Source organism: Pristis pectinata, chromosome 15, assembly GCF_009764475.1.
Source record: "Pristis pectinata isolate sPriPec2 chromosome 15, sPriPec2.1.pri, whole genome shotgun sequence".
NCBI classification, from domain to species: domain Eukaryota; kingdom Metazoa; phylum Chordata; class Chondrichthyes; order Rhinopristiformes; family Pristidae; genus Pristis; species Pristis pectinata.
This window is the reverse complement of record NC_067419.1, coordinates 13,096,682-13,120,638: the sequence shown is the minus strand read 5'-3', so window position 1 is coordinate 13,120,638 and position 23,957 is coordinate 13,096,682. Positions and strand designations below refer to the sequence as shown.

At 41.7% G+C, this 23,957-nt stretch overlaps 2 protein-coding genes across 2 annotated transcripts in view; one reads left to right on the top strand and one right to left on the bottom strand.

Annotated features, from left to right (window-relative positions):
• The window catches only part of LOC127578456 (ADP-ribosylation factor-like protein 8B-A), a 77,369-nt gene extending 59,807 nt beyond the window's left edge, over positions 1–17,562 (top strand). Inside the window, exons 5-7 of the mRNA XM_052030493.1 lie at positions 148–215; positions 3,210–3,280; positions 13,896–17,562. Of these exons, the coding sequence (XP_051886453.1) occupies positions 148–215; positions 3,210–3,280; positions 13,896–13,945 (189 nt within the window). The 3' untranslated portion in view covers positions 13,946–17,562. The remainder of the gene's footprint in view (positions 1–147; positions 216–3,209; positions 3,281–13,895) is intronic.
• Positions 17,563–17,709: 147 nt separating this feature from the next.
• On the bottom strand, positions 17,710–23,085 carry tmem229a (transmembrane protein 229A). The gene has a single exon (XM_052030491.1). The coding sequence runs from the start codon at positions 22,039–22,041 to the stop codon at positions 21,001–21,003; it is 1,041 nt and encodes a 346-aa protein (XP_051886451.1). The 5' UTR covers positions 22,042–23,085; the 3' UTR covers positions 17,710–21,000.
• Between the last annotated feature and the right edge of the window lie 872 nt (positions 23,086–23,957).

Below are 23,957 nucleotides of genomic sequence, written 5' to 3'. Positions count from 1 at the left end.
AATTACAAAATAGTTAATGCATGAAGGCAGGTTTGGATATCAAACTCAGCACAGCCTTTTTGGAAAACAGAACCAGTTATATCTTGAAAACTGAATAGGAAGTTCTTCAGTCAAACATTTGAGTTTTTTGTTTGTTTTTTTATATAGGTATTAGTCTTGGGAAACAAAAGAGACCTTCCCAATGCTTTGGATGAGAAACAGCTGATTGAGAAAATGTAAGTCATTGTTTTTCCCTACATGTATTGATGTGTGAAGTAGCAGCAATATAGTGAACTTAAGTGATAAATAATTCCATTTCAGCAATAACTTTATACCCACCTTACACACAGGCTATGATTTTATATGTTAGCAGAATGGCAGGATGAGGAGTTCCATCTCACTTTCCTCCCGATTGTTGTAGGAGTCGCATAATACTGGGTGGGCATCTTGACCTCTTTTAGGGCAAAATGTCTGTTGACACCACAGTGTCAGTCAGAGAGTTGTAGGGGGTTTGGGACATAAGGTGGGATTGCTTTTTTTTACCTGACAAAGCTGAATTACTCGGCAAACCAAATCTATTTAAATTGCACTGTAGCAAGCAAGTTATGGAGAAAAGTTGTATATAGAACATAGAACACGGGCCCTTCAGCCCACAGTGTTGTGCTGACCTATATTAACCTTATCCCCAATCAATCTATCCCCCTCTCTACTTCACCTCCCATTACCTTTAATTTTCTTTGTTCCATGTGCCTCTCTAATAGTCTCCTAACTGACTTTATTATATCGGCCCTTACCACCACCCCCAGCAGTGTATTCCAGGCACCCACCACTCTGTGTGTAAAACACCTAGCTCTTCCATCTCCCCTGAACTTTCCTCCACACATCTTAAACAGGTGACCTCTAGTATTGGCCATTACCGCCCTGGGGAAAAGATGCTGGCTGTCCACTCTATCTATGCCTCTTGTAAACTTATATACCTCTATCAAGTCTCCTTTCATCCCCCTTCGCTCCAAAGAGAAAAACCCTAATTCGCTCAACCTCTCCTCATAAGACATGCTCTCCAATCCAGGCAGCATCCTTGTATAATCTCCTCTGCACCCTCTCCAAAGCTTCCACATCCTTCCTATAATGTGGTGACCAGAACTGAACACAATATTCCAGGTGTGGTCCAACCAGAGTCTTATAGAGCTGCAGCATTACTTCTTGGCTCTTGAACTCAATACCCGACTAAAAAAGGCCAGTACACCATACGCCTTTTTAACTGCCCTATCAACTTGCACAACAGCTTTGAAGGATCTATGTACTTGGACCCCAAGATCTTTCTGTTTCTCCACACTGCTAAGAATCCTGCCATTAACCATGTACACTGCATTCAAGTTCGTTCTTCCAAAGTGTATCACTTCACACTTCTCCGGATTGAACTCCGTCTGCCACTTCTCCACCCAGCTCTGCATCCCTGTCTTCATCCTGTTGCAACCTACAACATCCTTCTGCACTGTCTACTACACGACCAACCTTCATGTCAAACCACCCTTCCACTTCTTCATCCAAGTCATTTATAAAAATCACAAAGAGCAGGTGTCTCAGAACAGATCCCTACGGAACACCACTAGTCACCAACCTACAGGTCGAATACTCTCCTTCTACAACCACCCTCTGCCTTCTGCGGGCAAGCCAATTTCAAATCCACACAGCCAATTTTCCATGGATCCCACACTTCATGACTTTCTGGATGAGCCTACCATGGGGAACCTTGTCAAATGCCTTGCTAAAATCCATAGATACCACATCCACTGCACTACCTTCATCAATTTGTCTTGTCGCTTCGCAAAGTCACGTTGACTATCCCTAATAAGGCTATGCTTCTCCAAATGCTCATAAATCCTATTCCTAAGAATCCCCTCCAATAGTTTGCCCACCACTGATGTAAGACTCACTGGTCTATAATTACCAGGTTTATCCCTTTTACCTTTCTTGAGCAATGGAACAGCATTTGCCATCTTCTAGTCCTCCGGTATCACTCCTGTGGCCAGGGAGGACTCAAAGATCATCGTTAACGGTCCAGCAATCTCTTCCCTCGCTTCCCATAGTAACCTGGGGTATATCCTGTCAGGCCCTGGGGACTAATCTATCCTAATGCTTTTTAGTAGCTCCGACTCTGCTTTTTTCTTAACCTTGACATGCTCCAACACATTTGCCAGTCCTATGCTAACCCTGTCCCTGGTGAACACTGAAGCAAAATATTCATTCAGGACCTCCCCTACCTCCTTTGCCTCCAGGCACATTTCTCCCCCCTTATCCCTGAGCGGTCCTACCCTCACCTTAGTCATCTTCTTGTTCCTTACATATGTGTAGAATGCCGTTGGGTTTTCCTTAACCCTACTTGCCAAGGCCTTCTCATGCCCCCTTCAAGCTCTCCTAAGTCCCTTTTTAAACTCCTTCCTGGCTACCTTATAACTCTCAAGAGCCCTGTCTGATTTTTGCTTCCTGAACCTTAACTATTCTTCCCTCTTCCTCTTGATTAAACCTTCCATCTCTCTTGTCTTAGTGAACAACACAAAATAAAACCAATGACCAAAGTAGGACAATTTATCCAGTATAAAGTAATAAAGGGAAAATAGATAGTTAATATTAACTGTGTGAGTAAAATCAATCCCATTCACTGCTGTGAAGAATTCCTCAATCATCACCATTCTGGCCATGAGAGATGGGTAGCAGAGCAGGAAGTAGACACAGGATGATTTTCAAAACTTTCTTGGACCTCAGATGAGCCAGTGGCTTCCAGGGCTGCACTAGAAGATATTTAGAAATAAATTACTAACAGACTTTCTGTGTGCACTCGTTCAAGCTTATTGGCTATCAGAAATATCAGACCTAATTCCCAATATTACGTAAGTGCAAATGAATAAGTCTGGTGATGCATTTTGTTTAATTGAATTCATTCATATTTTGCCTGTCCATATTAGGATGGTTGTATTGGATGCCAGACAAAGTGAGTGAGCATGGAGCCCCTCTTGGGAAGTAACCACTCAGGGCCTGGCTCCAGTACAAAATCTAGACCATATTCATTAGCAGCAGCCTGGCCAACTCCTTCTCAAATCTTAATGGATTCAGGTGGAGAAGTGTGAACTTGAAGCTAATGTAGCTGACATTGAAATACATTTTCCTGCATTTTCAAGTGTTTTGAGTTATAAACCAGAGTTTGTGATCTGCATTTATTTATGCTGCAGGAACCTGTCTGCCATCCAGGATCGAGAAATCTGTTGTTATTCAGTGTCCTGCAAAGAGAAGGATAACATAGGTGAGAACATCCAATTCCATATCTACAAAATACTGCACATGTTGGAATTCTGAAATGCAAACAGAAGTTTCCAGACCTGCTGAACATTAGGAGAGAGAGAGAGAGTTAACATTTCAGGTCAATGACTGTTCTTTAGAACTCAATTCTATACTTATATTTCAAGTCTATATTTTAGTTTTGGCATAGGATAGAATCTTCAGTACCACAGACAGTTCTGTGTAGCATAATGTTCTTTTCTGAATGATGCTAGTTACAGTGAGACAAAATCATTCCGGGGAATTTTGGGCCACACTACTCTGCCAAACCCCTCCGTTATTCCTGGATCATTCTTCAGAGCAAATTTAACCCCCAGCTTTACTTCTCCATCAGAGTCTTGAACCCTTGATCCCTTTTCCTTCCGCATTCATCGGAAGTGTTGAGAACTGACTGACTTCTTTGTAACCAGAACTATGATGAATCGTTCAGTGGTTTCTGTTACTTTACCGCACGACTCCATTTCCACCTTCCCTTTGTCATCTAAGATACGTCTCTCTCTCCATATGCGTGCTCCCTTGACCCTCGTTCCCACTAAATTGTTTTCTATCCATTTCCTCCCTGGCAGCTCTGTGCACTGACATGTGAATGCTTCCATTCCCCAGGCATTAATCTCCCTCTCTTTCAAAACTGCCATCAACAGCTCCTGCTTAAAATGTCCCCCTCATTTGCCCTCGCCTTCCAAACTACTGCTCCACTTGTCACCTGCAACGTTATGCAACTTTGTGTTTGAACCTCTCTGGTCAAATTTCTGCCTCCAACACAGTGTCAAAAGGCACCTGAATTAGAAAGTCCTGAAGGACAATCGCCTTGATTGAGATTCTGGTGCAATATTTCTCCTCTTTGACCTCTCTGCAATCTCCATCTTTCAATTCATTACAGTTTTATTCTAATACCTGATTATCTGGAGCCAGAGCTTCCCCTCCCACCTAAGCATCATCACCGTTCACTGTCACTAAGGAGCCAGCATTGTCCCCTCCATCAGTGATCTATGTCTACCCCTTGCCATCATCCTTTACAGAAAGGGGAGTTAGCATCATATGTGACGCTGACAGCACCCTAACTCCACCATCCCTCTTGATCCTCAACTCCCTCTGTGCTGCCAGATGCTTGCCCAATATCAATTCATTGCAATTCCTGCAGGTTAAATATCAGTCAATCTGAAGTTTGTGCCACTGGTCTGTGTCCTTCATCACAGATTCCATCCTGCTTCCTGGGTTTAGTCACGGGCCTTCTCTAATCTTGGCCCTTTAATCCCAAACTGAAATTCTGAGCCCATGTACTCTCTCGCAACGAGACCTAGCTTTGACTTCTGTGGTTTTGCCTGTTTAACCCAAGAGTTGTTGAAACTATCATCTATGCCCTTCTCCAGGCCCCAATATTCTCATCCTTTTTTTGACCGTCTTCCCAGTATCCTTTCTTTGCAAACTTTTGATCACCCAAACATTTCTGGTTTGCAGTTGATCTTGCTCCTTTATCACCAAAGTTCTTTGTGATCTACGTTGGGTCTTGGGAATCTTAATACCTCAACTCCAAGCTTCACATTCTTGTCTCTCAAATACCTGTCCCTCCATATCTCTTTCCTCCTCCCCTCAACCAATCCCACCACCATTTCCCACACTACTCACCCTTCACCACCTCTTCAATACCAACCCCCAAATCCATGTTCTCTAATTTAAGCATTCCAAGTATTCCGCCCCCCCACCCATGCCAACCAATCAGCTGTTTTAGCCTTGTATTCTCTTCCTCCCTCTCCCTTAGTGACTGAGCATTTGACCACCATTTTCTTTCTCTTTGCTTCACCATCTGATTCCCTTCTGGGTCATGTTTGTTTAAAGATGGTACATAAATGCAAGCTGTTGTTACTCTGTAACTCAGCATTTCCAAATCAAATGCTAACACATGGAATTGGTCGGCTATAAATCTTATTACCTTTTTATGAGTTTGTAAACATGAAATGTTATTACAATGCCTGTTTACTAAAAGTAGCATTATAAGGGCACAGCTACATTAGAAACTACGTATTATCATCTCCCTCCTTGCACCAAGTATTTTTTTAAAGATGTGTGAATATTTTCCTGTAGCATGATTAGGTTAATTTTAACTCATTTGAATACAAGGGTTTGGGAATGTGTGTGTGTGTGCGTGTGTGTGGGTGAGTTGGTAAGTGTACTGAAAGTGAAAGCACACTGGACTACAAACAGTACCCTTGAGAGGTGTGGGCTGGCAATTTTGCAATACCTGAGTGATATTAACAAGAGTGGAAAGCTCTATAATTTGCACACACTGGTTCTTGGGCTTCCTGACCTCATAAGTAAAGAGGAGTGAAACAAGGGTATGAGGAGTTATCCCCCAGTGAAAGTCTTTGTTCACAGAAATTTTGGTGAGAGTGACTTTTTAAGCTTTGGAGAGAAGTTTCAATCACTTTCCAAAGTTTGGAATTTACTATTTGAAGTCTACACTGTTCAGCCTTGAACTATCACATCAGCACAGGGGCTACTTGTACAGCCTTACTTTGAAACCTGGATGTGGACCAGGATGAAGGTACAAACAACGAACTAGGAGCAGGAATAAGCTACTCAGCCTCTTGAGTCTGCTCTGCCATTTAATAAGACACTGGCCGGTCTGATTGTACTCTCGACTCTGCATTCCTGTCTACCCCTCATAACTTTTCACCCCTTATCAACATCCTGTCTACCTCTGCCTTAAAAATATTCAAAGACTGCTTCCTCAGCCCTTTGAGGACAGTTCCAAATACTCACAACCCTCTGAGAGAAAAGCTTTGCCTCCTCTCTATCTTAACTGGGAGATCCCTTATTTTTAAACAGTGACCGTTACTTCTAGATTCCTATGAGAGATAACATCCTCTCCATGCATACCATGTCAAGTTCCTTCAGGATCTTATATGTTTCAACCACGTCTTTTATTCTTCTAAACTCCTGAATAAACAAGCCCAGCCTTTACAACTTTCCTCATTGCCCATTCAAGGCATTATCTAATTTTATTACTCATCCTCTGGTGGTTTCCAAAAAAAATTCCAATCTCCAGCCAACCTCTGACATTTTATGTATTTTCTTTCAATTTGATATCTTCCTTAGTTTGCCACGGAAGGTTAATCCTTCTCAAAGAGTCACCCTTTCTCACCAGAATAAAGCTTTGCTGAGATTTATGAAATATCTCTCTAAATGTCTGCCACTGCAGATTACTGCTTTACTTTTATTTTCTTTGTCCACTTTAACCGACTCTGTCCTTTTGCCATTGTAATTGCCTTTATTTAAGTTTACCTCTCTAGTTTTGGATCCAAGTTTCTCATCCTTAAGCTGAATTTGAAATTTTACCGTGCTCTGATCACTCTTTCCCAGGGGATCCTATACTATGAGATCATTAATTAATCCTGCCTCATTACACAATACTGAATCGAGACTAGCCTGCTCCCTGATTGGTTTCTCCACATATTGTCCCGAGGAAACATTCTGAAGATGCCCTGTGAGTGGAAAGCTCTATAATTTGCACACGTGGTGAACCCTGTCAATTTGATTTGTCCATTTCATATGATAATTAAAATCACTCATGATTATTGCAGTACCTTCCTGACAAATTCCCGTTATTTATTGATTCTTACAGTATCCTACAGTCTACCTTCTGTTAGGCAGCTTATTTACTATTCACACCAGTGACTTATTACACCTACTATTTCTTATTTCCACCCGACTAATTCCACACCTTGAGATTCTAAGCCAGTATCACCACTCATCACTGCAGTGACTTCATCCTCAACACACTTCACTACCCCACTTCATTTTCCTTTCTGCCTTTTATTTTGAATATTAAAGAGCCCTGACTATTCAGTTCCCAGCTTTGGTCACTTTACAACCACATCTCTGTAACAGCTGTAAGATCATACCCAATTGTTTCGACTCGTAGAGGATAAGAGTGATTTGAGGGTTGAGGGTGTTGTAGAAGCCAGATTGTGAATTCTTTAGCATGGGGCAGCTGTTGCATACCAACTATCATACACTCTTGACAGAGCAAGGCCTTCATCTAAAGATAAGAAGGTCCAAGACAGTTGGAGACAGGGTCTGCTGTGTGGACCTAGCACACATGCACATACATGTACATTTGTATATATGCATATTAAGTGCCTGGACTCTGTCTACATGCATATGTGTGCAGAAGTGCGCACACACGCACCTCCTCCTCCTTCACTGCCTACCTTTATCCCCTCCCTCGGTCTCCTCCTAACTGCCTCCCACAGTCCCACTTCGCTCCTTCGTCTATTACTCATCCCTCCTTTCCTTTCCCAGTTCTTGCTCCCAATGCCATCTCCCTTTCCCCTCTGCATTCCCCAACTACAGGCTGCTCACTGTCTCCCAGGGTGAGGCTACCTCCCACCCAATCGCTGCCACACACCCCATTCACAGATTGCCGTCTGATCTCCCCACTCTTGGTCGCAGCGGCTTTTCTTCCCGAAGCCTATGGCGTGGCTCAGACCTGCCGATCCTCTCCCAGAGAAATTTGCCTGAACCTTCAGCCGCCTAGCTGGAGCTGCTCAATCTCAGTAGGTTGCAGTCCCCCTGTGTTCTGTGGGTAGGTTGCTGTGCCCCAGTATGAGGGCAGGCACGGTAGTGTAGCAGTTAGCGTAACGCTATTACAGTGCCAGCGACTCGGGTTCAATTCCAGCCACTGTCTGTAAGGAGTTTGTACGTTCTCCCCGTGTCTGCGTGGGTTTCCTCCGGGTGTTCCGATCTCCTCCCACATTCCAAAGATGTATGGGTTAGGAAGTTGTGGGCATGCTATGTTGGCACCGGAAGCGTGGTGACACTTGTGGGCTGCCCCCAGAACACTACTCAAAAGATGTATTTCACTGTGTGTTTTGATGTACGTGTGACTAATAAAGATATCTGGTTGCTGGAGGTGAACTTGTGGGAGCAGTGGCATCTTGCTCAGCTGCCAACATCAGTCAATTCATACAATGATCATAAACTCTGTCCTCTGTGCTGTTTTAAATCTAACTTCCTAACTTATACAACTTTATATACACACACGTGCATACAGACACACACACACATCTGTGTGCAGGCACACATTCACACACACATTTTCACACATTCACAACCCCCGTGCACCCGTGCGCACACCCAATTACTTGCACACAATCATTCGCACAATGATGCACGTACATACATTCACACACATGTGCATTCCCCTCGTATCCTCCAGCGTGACATCAGTGATTTGTCATTGAACCAAGCGGCAGCCTTAACCTGGAAAGAATGCCCTAGAAAATGTCCCAAGCCCACCAGGACATGTTAATTTGTCATTACACAGCACACCAATGACCATTGCAAGGTGGCCTTCTTGCTAAAGCATTCAGTAGCAAGCAAGGCCCGAGGCATAAGGCACTGCCGATTGGCCCCATCCACTTTCCTTCTTGCACTTTGCCACTGCAGCGGGTACAAAGGAAGAAAGATATGTCCAGGAGTGAGCCTAAGACTGGGGTTCACTGGAAAGAAAGGCTTGAGGACTGATGGGAATCTGGGGTAGGGTTTCACTGGAGGATCGAGGCTTGGGATTTTGGAAGCTGAGGGTCATCAGATCAGGGTGTGGGAGACCAGTAACGGTATAGTGGGGTGAATTGCCCGAAGGTTGTGAGTGGGAGGTAGTAACACAAGGAATGAAGGTAAGTAACTAAATGAAAGGCACCTACCTAAGCCAGGATCCCAGTGCTGACCTCTCACTTGCTCTACGAAACCCTCCTTATGTTCCACCAGCACTAGTGAAAACTGTTGAGTCCGGTGCACCTGACAAAAATGTGACTCATTTTCCCTGCAATGTTCCAGGCTCGTGCTGGACAGCAAATGATCTCACTAGGTCAGAGTCTCGAGGGGAAAACAGGTCATTGGTGAAGGTATGAGTCACATCCCAGTGGGGTTTCTGGGGCGGTGTGATTTAGTGCAGAAGTTATCCTTATGGCTTTCTACTCTGGAGACAAAAATCAATTTACAGACAAGTAATGCTTAAAAAATCTGGGCCAATACTGTGTGTTAATGCAGGGATTAGAATTAAAGAAACATTAGGCAGAATTGAGCTGGGCATGCCAGCACCTCTGGTGGGACCTACAGACTGTCAGCAGTATATGGCCTGAGACATACCTACCCACTCGGTCCTCAATGCCCTTCGCAGAATGACTCCCTGGGGTGGGAGGCCAGCTCATTTGGCCTTCCACGTTGATCCTAGGTAAGTGTGATTGGGTGAGGTGTACGAATGGCTAGTCTGACCAGCAGGCAGACTCGAGACATGCTCAGAAAGGCCTGGCTTTCTGTGTGATACTGCACCCCTGGACACCAAGGATCAACAAGTGCATCGTATCTGTAAACATTTTTACTGACCTTCAACAGACTGTGGTCAATTCATGATTGAATACACAACAATTAAAATTTGACCTAAGAGCATAAAAATAATGTATCATTTGATACTTGATGGCCTTTTCAGTATTTTGTGTGGTGTGTGTGTGTGTGAGAGAGAGAGAGAGAGAGAGAGAGAGAGAGAGAGATGCTGGCTTGTGCTGTACCTCTCCTCTGTAATTGTGGTGTCTCAGGAGGGACCAAATGGAATCTACAGGGAGAAAATGAAAACTAATGGAGAACTTTTATTCCACCCCACTGCTTTCCTTTCTAAACACCTTGGGCCAAAAAATCCATTTGTTCCATTTATTCAGCATTAAAACAATAATGTCTCGCTTCTGAATGCTGTTTCTAAAAAGCTCTAAAAAGGCAGTGATAGTTCACAGTTCCACACGGCTGGGCTCCCTCATGTAATACCATTCTGCTTTGGAAACAGCTGGTCTTACTGAGAAGCTTTTGTTGAATTTCTGCCCATCCCCAGCAGTTAGCCGCTCAGTTGAGACTTAATTAGCAAAACCTCAAAAGTACACATGCACAAGGTCACCAGCATGCTGACGGTTACTGTTTATTTGCTAGTGGCCGCACTAGTGATCTCTGAGGACAGAGAATGTGCTCCCAGATTTAGTGAAAGGTGCCTGGAGAGGTTGGTAGATCACAGCACCCACAGGAGGGCTATCTTCTATTCAAGGGGTCATGGAAACCCTCCAGGGTCATCTGTAGCTGACACTGCTTATGTTTGCAAGGAAGTCTCCACTAGAAGCAACACTCACTACACTGCTGACCAACACTGCAAAAGCATTACATCCTCAGAGTCAATCACAGCAAGTCCTTGCAGCTTGGGACTTCTTAACTTGGATAGGTGGCAAACTTCCCATGGCACTATTTGAGGAAGAGCACAAAGTTGCCCTATTATCCTGGGCAGCATTCCTCAGTCACCCAACACTGTCAAAACAAGATCAATCACCTTCCCCGCCCACACCCCCAGATTACTTGGTCATTCATTTGCAGTTTGTGGATTATTACATTATAACAGCAACCCACCCCTGAGTGGTAGGTGATTTAAATGAAGGGGAAGCAGTAAATATATGAATACACAACCAGCAATTGGATCACAGGGGGAAAATGTTAATTTGTGTGATTTAAATTACCTGAAAAACCTTAAAAAAATCTTGAAAACATTGTTCTTGGGGGATTTAATCTAAACCATATTAAATATAAAACACATACACACTTCGTATGTCATAGGAGGGTACAGTTTCTTTCATTTGCCCAGATCCACTGCCAGCATTGGGACTGGCTGGAGGGTTCACAAGGCTCAGTAGTTCACCAGGTGGTCACCCTGAACCCACAGTTGAGGAAAATTGTAAATATGAGGCAATCTGGCAGGGAGTGCAAAAATCACCTGGGAGCATATGACTTTAAAACTGGTTTTCTGTATTGTATACCCATAAAGATGATGGCGGTCTGGGTGAATGCAATCAAGGGCACATCCATAACATGTTAGGGTAAATAACCACAAGTGAGGTGTAGGAAGGGATTAGTACAAGAGGGACTATTTTACACCTCATCAGTACTAATGTTGTGAGGAAGAGGTTGAACTAACATAGCAGAAGGAGTAATCGGAGAGGAGATAAAAGATGGACAAAGGATTGGGAAAGAGTAAACAGCATTAGAACTAAGAGTAATTCAGAAAGAGAGTAGGATCCTTACGCATCACTAAAAAGTAAATCTGGAATCAATTAGGGAAGAAATGTGAGATGGGTTTGGAATGTTTGTATATAAATGCACAGAACCAGGCATATGACATGTATTTGCAAGTGAAAGTGGAATTAAGGTATAGAGGTAGCTACATACCTGGCTCAAACAAGGGGAGGAATGGACACCTGATATTTTTGACTGCAATGTATAAGGAAGGAAACAAAGGAGGTCGATTTACATATTGACCACAGGCACTGCTACAGTGTTTGAAAAATGATGTTCCTATAAGTTTCAAGCTGGTAGAGTTATCAGACCACTGGCTATGTAGAATAGGTCGCCAAATACTAGGAAAGTAAATTGCTGATAGATCCAAGAACAATGAGAGATGGTGGGAGACTTCAATAATCCTAAATTAGTTTGGGAAAATAACTGTGTAAAGGTCAAAGGTGGTTGGTGGGTGGTAGGAAGAGGTGGAAGGAATTCCAAATATAAGAGAACTTTTTTGATCAGCATTTTTCAGCCCAGCAAGGAAGAAAGAAATTTTAGTTCCGGTTTGGAAAATGAAGCGAGTAACTTGGACCTTGGATTATGAAGCACTGTTTACTTAGTACTACATACTTGAAATGTACATACCATTGATAAAAAAAATCAATAATGACCACTTCCTGGTTGATTCACATCCAGAAAACAAAGACACTTAAAAGAACATAACAAGCCTCAGAAACAAAATATTTCACAAAACCTAATTAACTCAACAGATGTAAATGATCTAGTACCTTGGTTCCTTGCTGCCCTTTCTCTGCCAGATCTAACCTCATGCAGTTCTGTGGGTGGATTCCCCAGTGTGAGTACTAGGTAATTGCCACAACTTCTCTTTTGGATGTTGGACCCCATGAGAGATCTGGCATTGAATAGCGTTCAAGGAAAAGTAATCAAGCATGGGAAAGAATAATCAAGTATGGGAAATCAGTGTCAGTACGCATATGCACATACGTGATAATTCTGAATGGGTGGCTTTCTCTGGAAAAAAAACAAAGTATTTGTATCAATATAAATTTGTTCTGGTAAAAGTGGTCCAAACATTTTATCTGAATGCTGGGGTAACCCATTTACTTTGTATGGTTTACTGCCTAATGTGAAACAGTAACAGTAGATGATTTTGTGGAAATGATGTATACCTCTCCTAGCAGACAATGTCTTTGGTATTGGGGGTAAAGGACTTCTTGTGTGTTGCCGTATTGTAGGTGTCTGTACCTGCCACACGTAAACATTCGAGGACTGCACAGTGACAGTACAGGCTGGGAGGGGAAGAAATGAAACTACTTTCTGATTTGAGCCCTTGCCTATGCAACAGGTTCCCATGTCATTGAGAACCCAGCAATGACTGAAGGGGAAAGATTCTACCCATCCAACTCAGTAATTTTGTATGATGGCGCTCCAATGTGTTATGCCATTGCTTGCTTACTGGAAAGTTTTAATTTGCTGATTTTCTTGTTCATGGTAGATTTAAAATGTAAATCCAAAGTAAGTAGCTTATGAATTAGACAAAACATTTCAAATCTTTGGGCTTACAAATATATGGACATACACTGAGAGCTCGTTAGGAGATATTCTAGCCAATTCGCCAGGTATTCTTCATCTGAAACTTTCCCACTATTGCAGTAGTGCTCTTGTTTTGTTGTTGAAGTTGGACAATGAAGGTTGGTTTTAAATCAGCAAAAAATGGCAAATGTGTGTTTGTGATCTTTCCATAATTCCATTTGACTGCTTGTTAAAAATAGAATTTAAAATGTATATTTACATTGATTTTATTTTTTTGCTTAAGATGGAATTTCATTGAATAGTTGTGACAAATTACGATTTTAGACTAAGCTGAGGAGAGGTCAGAGTGCAGCCATTTCTCATTTTTCCCACTTTTAAATTATAAATGAGATTTGCGTGATCTTTTCTTCGCAGCTAACACAAGAAGAGATATTAATGAATGGAAATGTGCATATGTGAAACCGTTCACCTTACCTGCTGTATACACAAGCTTTTGTTCGTGATTGCTTGTTTGTGCATCATGGTAGAGGTGGAACAGTTGTTCTATGTGTATAGCACCTAAGTTTGTGATAGCATTTTGTCTGGCTATATGTGAATATCATTGCACAGATGCATCCTTGAGCTGTGAGCCCGTATCTACTATAGTAAACTCAACCCAATTTTTGTTTAAATATTAAAATAGTTTTCATGAGTGTAAGAAGAAAATAAGTTACTGCAAAGAAGAGTGCTGTCAGCAATTTACTGAATATTGCTTTTGCGTTGGGGTGCAGTGGTTCATTTGACCTGTGCAAAACCTTCCGATAGTTTTCCTCGTACTTCTTCATATTAGGGAATTTCAAGGACAAATTAATCCTCATACGGATTATTGTACCTTTTGTTCATGAAATGTGAATAGTGACATGATGCTGTAATCCATATCTCAAATTGTATCCTTGCAGACATTACACTACAGTGGCTTATTCAGCACTCCAAGTCGAGGCGTTGCTGAGATTGGTCTTGCTTAGCAGAAGATCATAAACAGCCTATCCGTCCTATGTACCTTGGAAGAAAATTTGGAAGAGCAAAACCTAACTCAGCTGGGACTGAGTCTTTCAACCCCCAGTTCCTGTTAATATGGACCTCTAAGATATTCCTCTTTTGTGTTCCTCTGACTTCAAGCCATTTTCTACATTTAAAAAGAAAATTGATTTGTGCCATTCAACAGTAATGCAGAGTAATCACAAACCACATATGTAAGGCCCAGACATGTGGCTTTATTATTTGAATGATGTCTCTGCCTATACCCTATTTAACAGGGTGTTTATTCTGGTTGTGTATTTTTCATTTTGCATGTGATGTATTCATAAGGTGCATTATTTCTGTGAAGGATTACTGATCAAAAATACTCAGCTCTATTGAAAATAACTTTGGATTATTTGAATACTAGTGAAGATAATGCTGCTGCTATACTAAGAATAACCATATTGAGACTTGTGTGTGGATTTGGGAGCAGGCTAGCAAGTTTTTGTTGATTGGGAGGAACAGCACCATTTCCCCATTTTGACAGAGATATGGATTGCACACTAATACTGACACTGGAGATAGCTCTGAAATGCTTTTATTCTTCTCAAGCAGTATTTGCGTCCACAGCTCAGCAGGAAATACTGAGTTCTTTCTTCCTATTTAAATTTCTTTACACTTTTAAAACTATTTGCTTTTGGTAAAGATGTAAAAAGAAATTAGTTGATATTGAATCGAAGGAAATTGAAGATTGATTTTAATGCATGCAATGATACGCACCATTCCCAGTTTCATCTTGTATTCCACAGACGTCATTGCGAGTGCAGCATGTGATGGACCCACTATTAATGTTTTACTAGATACAGGACACTTCTCAATTAAATATAGGATGGGTCACCTCAGTTGTATCAGAAAAAGAGCAAATTTGAACAGCGTTAGATGGTGGTTTGAAAGCCAGTGTGGTCCTCAGTCACAGCCAACCAGCTCCGGATTGGTGGATTACACAGTACGCACGATCTTTTGGTACATTTTCATATCAGCATGGACTTTAGATGAGGAAACACTACATCATTCAAACAAGATTGATCCATATCTGAGTTCTTTTACAGTAATAAACACATTTCTGTCTTTTTTTCTTCACTCCCTGGTAAATTTTGAAAGCACATCTAACTAATGGTAACTCTATCTAGTACATATGAGCTGCCTGGCACTTGAACTTGGTGCCCATGGATTTTCTTTGTTGAACATTTCCTAACAGATGCAAATGACCAAAACATAAGAAGCAAAAACAGACCTGCTGGAGGAACTCAGCGGGTTTGGAGAGAAAGGAATCGTCGACATTTTGGGTGGGTGGAAATCCTGCATCAGGACTACTGCATAGATGCTGCTTGACCCACTGAGTCCATCCAGTAGCTTGTTTTTTGCTCCAGATTCCAGCATCTGCAGTCTCCTGTGTCATCAAAACATAAGAATCCTGTTGCCCATATAAAAATTAATTATTGTAGTGACAAACAGCTGTTGATCTATAGTGAGATATGTGAATTCAATACTTTTGAAATCTTTAATTGTCTCTTTCCAGTCTCTTTTCTTACTGATACTTCTGAACAAAACCTTTAACTTAGTTTTAGTTGTGTTAGTTGAGGGAAAATTATTGGTGTGAGCTTCAGGAGAACTCCCTTATTCTTTAAACAGCTAAGCAAGGAGTGCCTTGGTTATTCTTATCCAAAATACAGGACCTGTGACAATGCAGCACTTCCTTAGCATTCCACTGGTATCAAACTGGATTGTGTTTGGTTGGAGTGGCCTTTGAACTTCCAGCATACAAGTGGATGCTTGATGATTTACTGAACACAGTAGCTCAACTAAGTGAAAGATGTTTACCATTTTAAAAAGAGGGAAGTTTACTGAAAATAGATAACATTTCTAGTGCCAGAATTTCCAGTTCTGAAAGCTGCATGACTTTCTGTTCAATAAACAGAATTTCTTCATTCTTTTTCAATAGTAAAGAATAATTGCCAACACTTTTAAAAATAATTAAATTACTTTATGCTTACATCACCATCACATTTTAAGGCATGGTTTTATATTTTATAGATTTTTCTTTTCTTTAATGAGTCCTTAAAAGTTTTTTAATAAACATATTCTGATTTATTAAAGAGGATAAAATCTCAATAAATGTGCTAAATCTGAGGTGTTGAAATATAGAAATAATAGCAGTTAGTGTTGAGAACGAGCTTTCACTTTTTTTTGAAGGTTATAAGCTAATTTCTAGGACCCAAGTAGCAAGTTGTGGTTCATGTCACTTTATAAGGTGCAGGTACAATGTATTTAACTTACGTTATACAATATGCCAATCACTTTTTTCAATTTAGCAATTAAATAAATTGGAATTAATTGCATCATTACAGCAACTCCATGAAGCCTGAAACATCTCAACTCTTCAGTGTAAATTACCTGTTGTAATTCAAAATTAACTTTAATATTACTAGGTGCTGTAGCATGTAAGATTCAAACTGAATACACCAGTAGAGTGCTGGGTTTATTACTCATGTTGTTCTTTCATGTCTGCATGTTGCTTCTGCAGGAGGACCACATATTCAACGTACTCTCATTATACGTATCTATATAAAACATATTTTAGATCATATTCATGAGACATGCATAATAACTGTATAAAGATGGACCTCTAAGCTCTTCTTGTTCAGTATATTTATAAAAAAAAAATTAGTAAATTTGCATTGCAACTATTGTGCTAATATGGTTATACTCAATTTAAAATTGTGGACTTCGATGTTTTTCTTTTTCAATAGAATCACAAGCATTCAATCCAATCTATTATATTGATGTAACAATATCGGTCCAATGCGTTGTTCCAGCCATTCTGAAATATGCTTCTTAAATCTCCAATCACTTGATTTGTTTTTCTGAAATAGTTTTAACATGCAATTCATTCTGCTGGAGTATATTCTATGTATTCTCCAATACTGTGCTGCAGTATGTACTATATAATCTTCTGTTAACTAAGGTATCAAAATAGTTCCAAACAAAAACAACAGCATTTAGTGAAATAGAAGGAAATTGAAGACTTATATAAGGAGGCTGAGGGGAAGTAGGGATTAGAGGTGGCTCATGTGGAGTACATGCTCCAGCATGGACCAGTTGGGCCAAATTGTTTGTTTATTCTAAATTCTCTATAGTTTGTCCAGCACTGGGGATGTGCACCAATTGGTAGCTCTTTGAAGAGTCAACCAAACTGTTTCCTTCCACGGTGTATAATTCTAACCAAGAATCTAACATAGTAAAAATCGGTAGGCCCCTATTCTTGATCAGCTTTTATATTGAAAGGATAAACTTGTGATGCTCAATATTCCACCTGATGTTTATGTGTATATGCAACTGGAATATGTCTGGGTACTTCACACTGTTGCTAACTGGAACGACTTGCTTTTTTTTTATAGGTCCAGTAATTTTTATTTCCTTGATAGTTGTGGTAGAAAAGGTTTGTGTATATTTGCAAACTAAACTTATAAATTCTATGATAACATAATGAAATGTAATGCTATTAAAGATTGAGATGAATCTGAAAATTGTTTTGTTACAAGTGGAGACTGGATTCTTGTAGTTGATTGCTTCAGTTCTAAAAATCTGTATATTTTTACAGGATTAGTCTAATACGGATGGCAAATCTTTAGTCAATGGGAACAAACACAATCAAAATAAGGTGATGAATTTGTGGAACTGTGTTTTAGATGAGAATTTATTCTGTTATTTTCAGGACGTGTTAGTGTGACATTGAATGAGTTTGATCTATCATTGTTGTTTAACATCATACGTTCACTATCCTGATTTTGTAAGTGCAGGTTGACTGTTCATTTACAGTATGGTAATACAGTCTTATTGTTCAGATGACAAATTATTCGGAGTGTTTTTATCATCTGAACTCTTGGCGACGTTCAAGGAGAACTGAGAATCCTGAAAATATGTCAGCAGTGGTCAGCAAATTCAGATTTGCGATTGGCGTGGTGAATGTATATTCGGGCCACAGGTTAAATTTCTTTTCTGCCCATTTCTAAAGAGAAATAGTTCGTATAGGATTTAGTGTTAAACCAAATATGTTGAATATTTGCAATATGGGTCTTAGAAGTCATCCAAACATTTCAGAAGGCTGATGAACATAAGAAATAGGAGCAGGAGAACATGATATGACTCTCTGAGCCTGCTCCACCATTCAAATAATCATGATTGATTTGATCTTGGCCTTGGCTCCACTCTTCCACCTGTTCTCTTTAACCCTTGATTCCCCTATAAGCCAAAAATCGATCCTGACCTTGAATTTGTTGAATGACTCCATAGCCATCTGGGGAAGAGAATTCCAAAGATTCAAAATGTGTTGACAGAAGAAATTCCTCCTCATCTCTGTCTTAAGTGGACAGCTCCTTATTATGAAGTTTTACCCCTGGTTTTAGGTTTCCCCGTGAAGGAGTACATCTCAGCATTCACCTTGCCGTGCCCCGTCAGAATCTTATGTACTTCAATGAGATTATCTCTTGTTCTTTTAAACTTCAGTGAGTTTCGATCCAGGCTATTCAGGCTTCCCTCAGAAGTCAATGCCCTCATCCCAGAAGTTAACCAAGTGAACCTCTGAGCTGCCTCCAATGCAAATATATTCCTCCTATAATAAGGAGACCCAAAGTGAACTCCAGGTGTGGTCTCAATTACACAATGTAAGGTTACATTCAAGACTTTATAATCTATCCCCCTTACAATTAAGGTCAATGTTGTATTTGCCTTTGCAACTTGTTGTATCTGTATGCTTAAATTGTGTTTCATGAATGCAGACACCCAGATGTCTCTCTACAATATCCTAACATTATATTCCTTCTGCAAATTTTTGTCCATTCACTTAGCCTATTTACATATCTTTGTGTCCGTCACATTTTCCTACTTTGTTTCATCAGAAAACTTGGCTACACTCTGTTCCTTCATCCAAGTCATTAATATAGATTGCAAGTTTTTCTTCTTAAGCAAACCTTTGGAATCAAGGATGATTTTCCATCACAGCAGTTTTCTTTTAACATGGGATTACTGTTATGTGAGCTGACATGTCTTTTCAACAGCAAGGTCTCAGTTCTGTGACAAGGAAGCCCAAGATGATTGTAGACCTAGCTCTATGGACAGACAGCATGTACAGTCTAAGCACATACCTATGCACTCTGGCCAATCTGAGTAGTTGAGATCTGACCATTGATCCTTGTGACACCCCACCAGTTGAGAATGACAAGCCAATACTCTCTCCATCCTAATAGCTGCACCACTACCAAACCCTCCCTCCACCATATGCTCTGAGTTCTTACTTTGTCCAGTATCTTTGATGCGGCACCTTATAAATGCCTTCTGGAAATCCAAATAATCTGCTTCTACTGGTTCTCTTTTATCACCTTACTTTTTATATCCTCCATTTGACTTAAAAGAAAGTCATTCCTGATGCTCATGAATTGTAGCTTTTTTAATCTTGCATACTTCCTTGTATAAAATCAGTGGCACGAAGAGAGGAAATAAAGCATTATAGGAGATGGAGTGAAACCGTGCTGGAATATGTAATGCATAAATCTCTATTTAATCCATTGGAATTCCCAAATCGGCAGAATACAGAATTCCTGAACTTCCTGCAGTGGTTAGTGTGGCAGCACCAGTACAACACAGAATTCACACTATTTCAGTTATGAATAATAATGTTTTAATAAGAAATATACGGATTAATTTCTGCTTATGCTGCCTGACACAAAAATGTACAGATTTAAACTGTGGCCTTAGCTTAGCATGTTTACAGTCTCTTACGTTAAGTATTTGTTTTCTCTGTACTGAAGCCAAAATTGTAGAGATTTTTAACTAAGTATTGTAATAACCCAGTGACACATGGCTGTTATCAAACAATATTGTGAAAAAAGATATATATATACTTCAAATAAATCCACAGCAGTACAGTATTAAAGTTTAACTTGTGTGGTTAATATCTGGTGGAGGAAAAATGCTGATGTTTTTAGAGCAGTACAAAAACAGTTCAAATCTATATATTTGAGGAAGTTTGCAGCTGAAGTGCTAGTTTCACAATCCACATTCAATTATGTTTAATAAAATTAGTCAAAGAACAATCAAACATTTAAAAATTAATATACATACAATTCTTTCATTTTTAATTACAAATTGTAGCATTCAACATATTAAAGTGAAGGAGTGGCTCTCAAAGAGATTGGGTTTTCATTGATTTAAAAAACTCAAATCTGTTGCCTACTAAATGTGGCTGATTACAAATACTGTGAAGTATATAAAACACATGGTTATGGTACAAACGTAGGAAGTAGTGCTTCCAGTATTCACTTTGAGAAAGTAACAAATTTACCTAAATGTGCTCACGTTGGGTTTGATTCGCATTGGTCATTTGGATCCAACTGGGATTCACCTTGCCTCATCAATGAAGTATTAAAAATGTCTCGTGTAGCACCGTTCTGATTGACTAAATACTGTTCTGATTTTTCAAATAGTTGATATTTTTAGAAATTCTTTGTGCTGTTAATCAATATGGCAGGGAGTAATGGATTTTCAAATTGGGTTTCAGTGCCCTAGGCAGCTCGGTTGGCAATGATCTTCCTGTGGTGGCTATTTTTAAAGCTGAACCCATTCAACATGAGTTTTACAACATCACTGCAAGCAATGTTTGATGTTGAATCAATGGTAATGTGTTTCTTATACTGCAAGTACAAAACTAAGAGCGGATTCTGGAATTATAGCCACAACACGCATGATCTTTAACACTGTGGGCCATAAGAACAATTACAATTGGAAGGTTGATACCAATGAAAGAAGGGAGCATGCGTCCCCTGGAAACCGGGCTGTCATCAGTTTGCTGGTCGTTAATATTTACCAATCTCATCCAAAGCTAAAATATCTAACCATAACTCTTCGTCGTTTATTAAAATATATCCCAATCGTTATCAAAATCCCCATTAGTTTCAGATGTACTAAAAAATAAGCTTCTTGCTTCAGTCAAGATGCTTTGCTTTTGCCATTGCTGCAGACTGTCTTGGAGCCTCTGCTCTTGGCACACTGCACACGTAGTAACACGTTAGACAACACGTCCTGGTAGTAACTGAGCACGATCCAACCAGGCAAGTACATTAAGGTGACGAGGCCCATGAAGTTGAGCGGGTAGTGAGAATAATCCCAAGAGCAGGCGTTGTAGTGGCGGAGCCCCAGACCCCAGGTGAATTCCCAAGTGTAGATGAAGAGGATATACACCGGCAACCTCTGCCAAGTGGTCCAGCCCAGGCGGTAGTACAGATAGAAGTAGAGCTTCTCCACCACGAAGCTGCAGCTGCCGTACATCAGGAAGGACCAGAGAGACGTGTGACCCAGCAGCGTGCGGTCCGAATTCTCCACCAGGTTGAACATGGACGTGAAGAAGATCTCGTCCAGGAAGCCGTGCATCCCGTAAAAGACGAAGCGCAGGGAGCCGGGGAGACCCCGGGGCGAGGGCAAGCGCTCGGGCAGCCGGGCTCGGCGGCAGCAACACTGCAGGCGGAGGAAGCCCTTGAGGAAGAGCTGGGAGTCGTAGAGGGCGAGGAGGTAGTGCAGCAGGAGGGTGGGCAGCGAGGAGCCTGAGCCTTCCACCAGCGTGGACACCAGGCTCTGCAAGCCCACGTAGACCGAGGGGTAGAGCAGCAGGTGAAAGACCGCTGGCCTCCCTTGGAAGTTCCTCTCCTGCAGGTAGACTTTCTCCAGGGCCAGGTGGGAGAGCGAGTGCAGCACGCCGAGGTAGGGCGAGGAGTAGCCCAGCATCTTCGGGTCGCTGGTCCGCACGAAGCGCTGCGCCGAGGACAGCACCACGTCCAGGGTGATGCCGTGCATCCCGTAGAAATACAGGCGCATCCAAGTGGGCAGCGTGGGGCTGGCGCGGCCGCCGCTTTCAGCACCGGACAGGTCCTTGAGCCGGGCGCAGGACGAGGCGCTCGGCCGGCTCCGCCTGCTGCCCTGCCCGGGGCGCTCCGCTGACAGGAGTCGCTGAGCCTCGCGGCGTTTGCTGCTCATTATCTCCCAGCTTTGCAAAAGGAATCCGCTTTCAGCTCTTCCAGCCCCCCTCCTCCCCTCTGCACCCTTCAAATTAAGGCCTGCAGCCCAACAAAAGAGATGCACTTCAAAAAATAAAACCTGCAAAATCAAGCGGGGAAGGTTGAGGACTAGCTCATCGCTCTCTGCCCTCGCCGGGAAGGTTAGCAGCTTTGATTGTGTATCCAATCCCGGTTACCTGCCAGCAGACGTAGCAAGCTCGCCCTACGCAGCAGAGCCGGCAAACACAGACGTAAAAAAAACGTCTCCACACAGCAACCCCACACTGCCCACCTCAAACGCAGCCATCCTTAAAGCTGCATGCATGCTATATCCCACCCCCGACCATCCAAATGACCGTCTCCCCAATAAGACCGACCCTGTTTAAAACCGCCACTGTCATCATGTTTCGTGTTGACATTAATACAGCATGCCACAGTTTGCAATGTTCATGTGTTCATTCCCATTTCAAACGTACAGCAGTCTCCCACCTTCTCTACCGTTACCCCATTCACTACAGCAAGAGAAACGCAGTCTGATTGCTAATCTGATTGGGGGATAAATCCCTAGGATGGCGGAAAATATCCACTCCCCCCCCCCCCCCCCCCCCGCCCCCATCTCCTAGGGATGGATGTATTTAAATTCACCCTTTCAGCATTCATAGGTTCACGATTTTCGGGAGCATGTTGTAAACGAACAACGCCACAAGTGTTGAATTACATGGGTGTTTAATTATATAAAGATTGAAATGTGCAAGGCAGGAGTGATACTAGCTAATGCACGCTGAACGTTTATCTGTTAATTGAACTCAGATGCCCACTGTTTCAAAACCTTATTTAAAATGACCCAGTGTTATAAAACCAGCTTATGAGTCTTCGTGTTAGCTTCCAGCATTTCCCCCCACAATTTGGAGCGCACAAAAATCCTTTTGAAAGTCGGATTGGCAGCTCTGCCAAGTGCTTTCAGAAAATTGTTCTGATTGTGAGTCACGGGATATGGTACGGCAATAAAAACTGTTTAATGGGATCATTTTGTTGACTTCCTGTACCTGCAGACTTTATCTTAATTTAACTGTCAATAAAATGTGAATTTGCACTGCAAAATGGTTAAAAAGTGAAATTGTTACTGGTTTGTGTTTTTGGCTGGTGTGCAGGTATGGTTTTATGGTGAAGTCCTCCTTGGTTAACCGACCTGCAGAAGGGTGTTGTCCAGATACAATCTTGACAGAGTCTTTCCAGACCCCATTGTTGTGCCTATAAGGCCCAATAACTCGCAGGATCGCTCCACATGGCCTGTGAACAAAGGTCACTTCCATTACCAGGGTGGGACTGAGAGACCACAGACCAGAGGTCATAGAGTCATACAGCATGGAAATAGGCCCTTCAGTCCAACTCGTCCATGATGACTGTATTGCCCTGAGAGCTAGTCCCATCTGCCCGCATTTGGCCCATAGCCCTCTAAACCCCTCCATGTATTTATCTAGATGACTTTTAAATGTTGCTAATATCCCGCCTCAATCACTACTTCTGGCAGCTCATTCCAAATATGCACCACCCTTTACATGAAGAAGCTGCCCCTGACATCCCTTTTAAATCTCTCTCCTCTTGATCTTAAACCTATGCCCTTCCCTGGGAAAAAGACTATGTGCTTTCAACCTGTCTGTGCCCCTCATGATCTTATATACCTTTATCAGGTCACCCCTCAAACTCCTACGTTCCAGGGAATAAAGTCCTAGTCTACACAACCTCTCCTTGTAACGCAGGCCCCCAAGTCCAGGCAACATCCTGGTAAATCTTTTCTGCACTCTTCCTAGTTTACTAATATTAATACTCCAAGTATTAAAGTATTGATGGACCAAGGCACCATGATAGGCTTGGTCTGATCTTTTGGGCCCATGT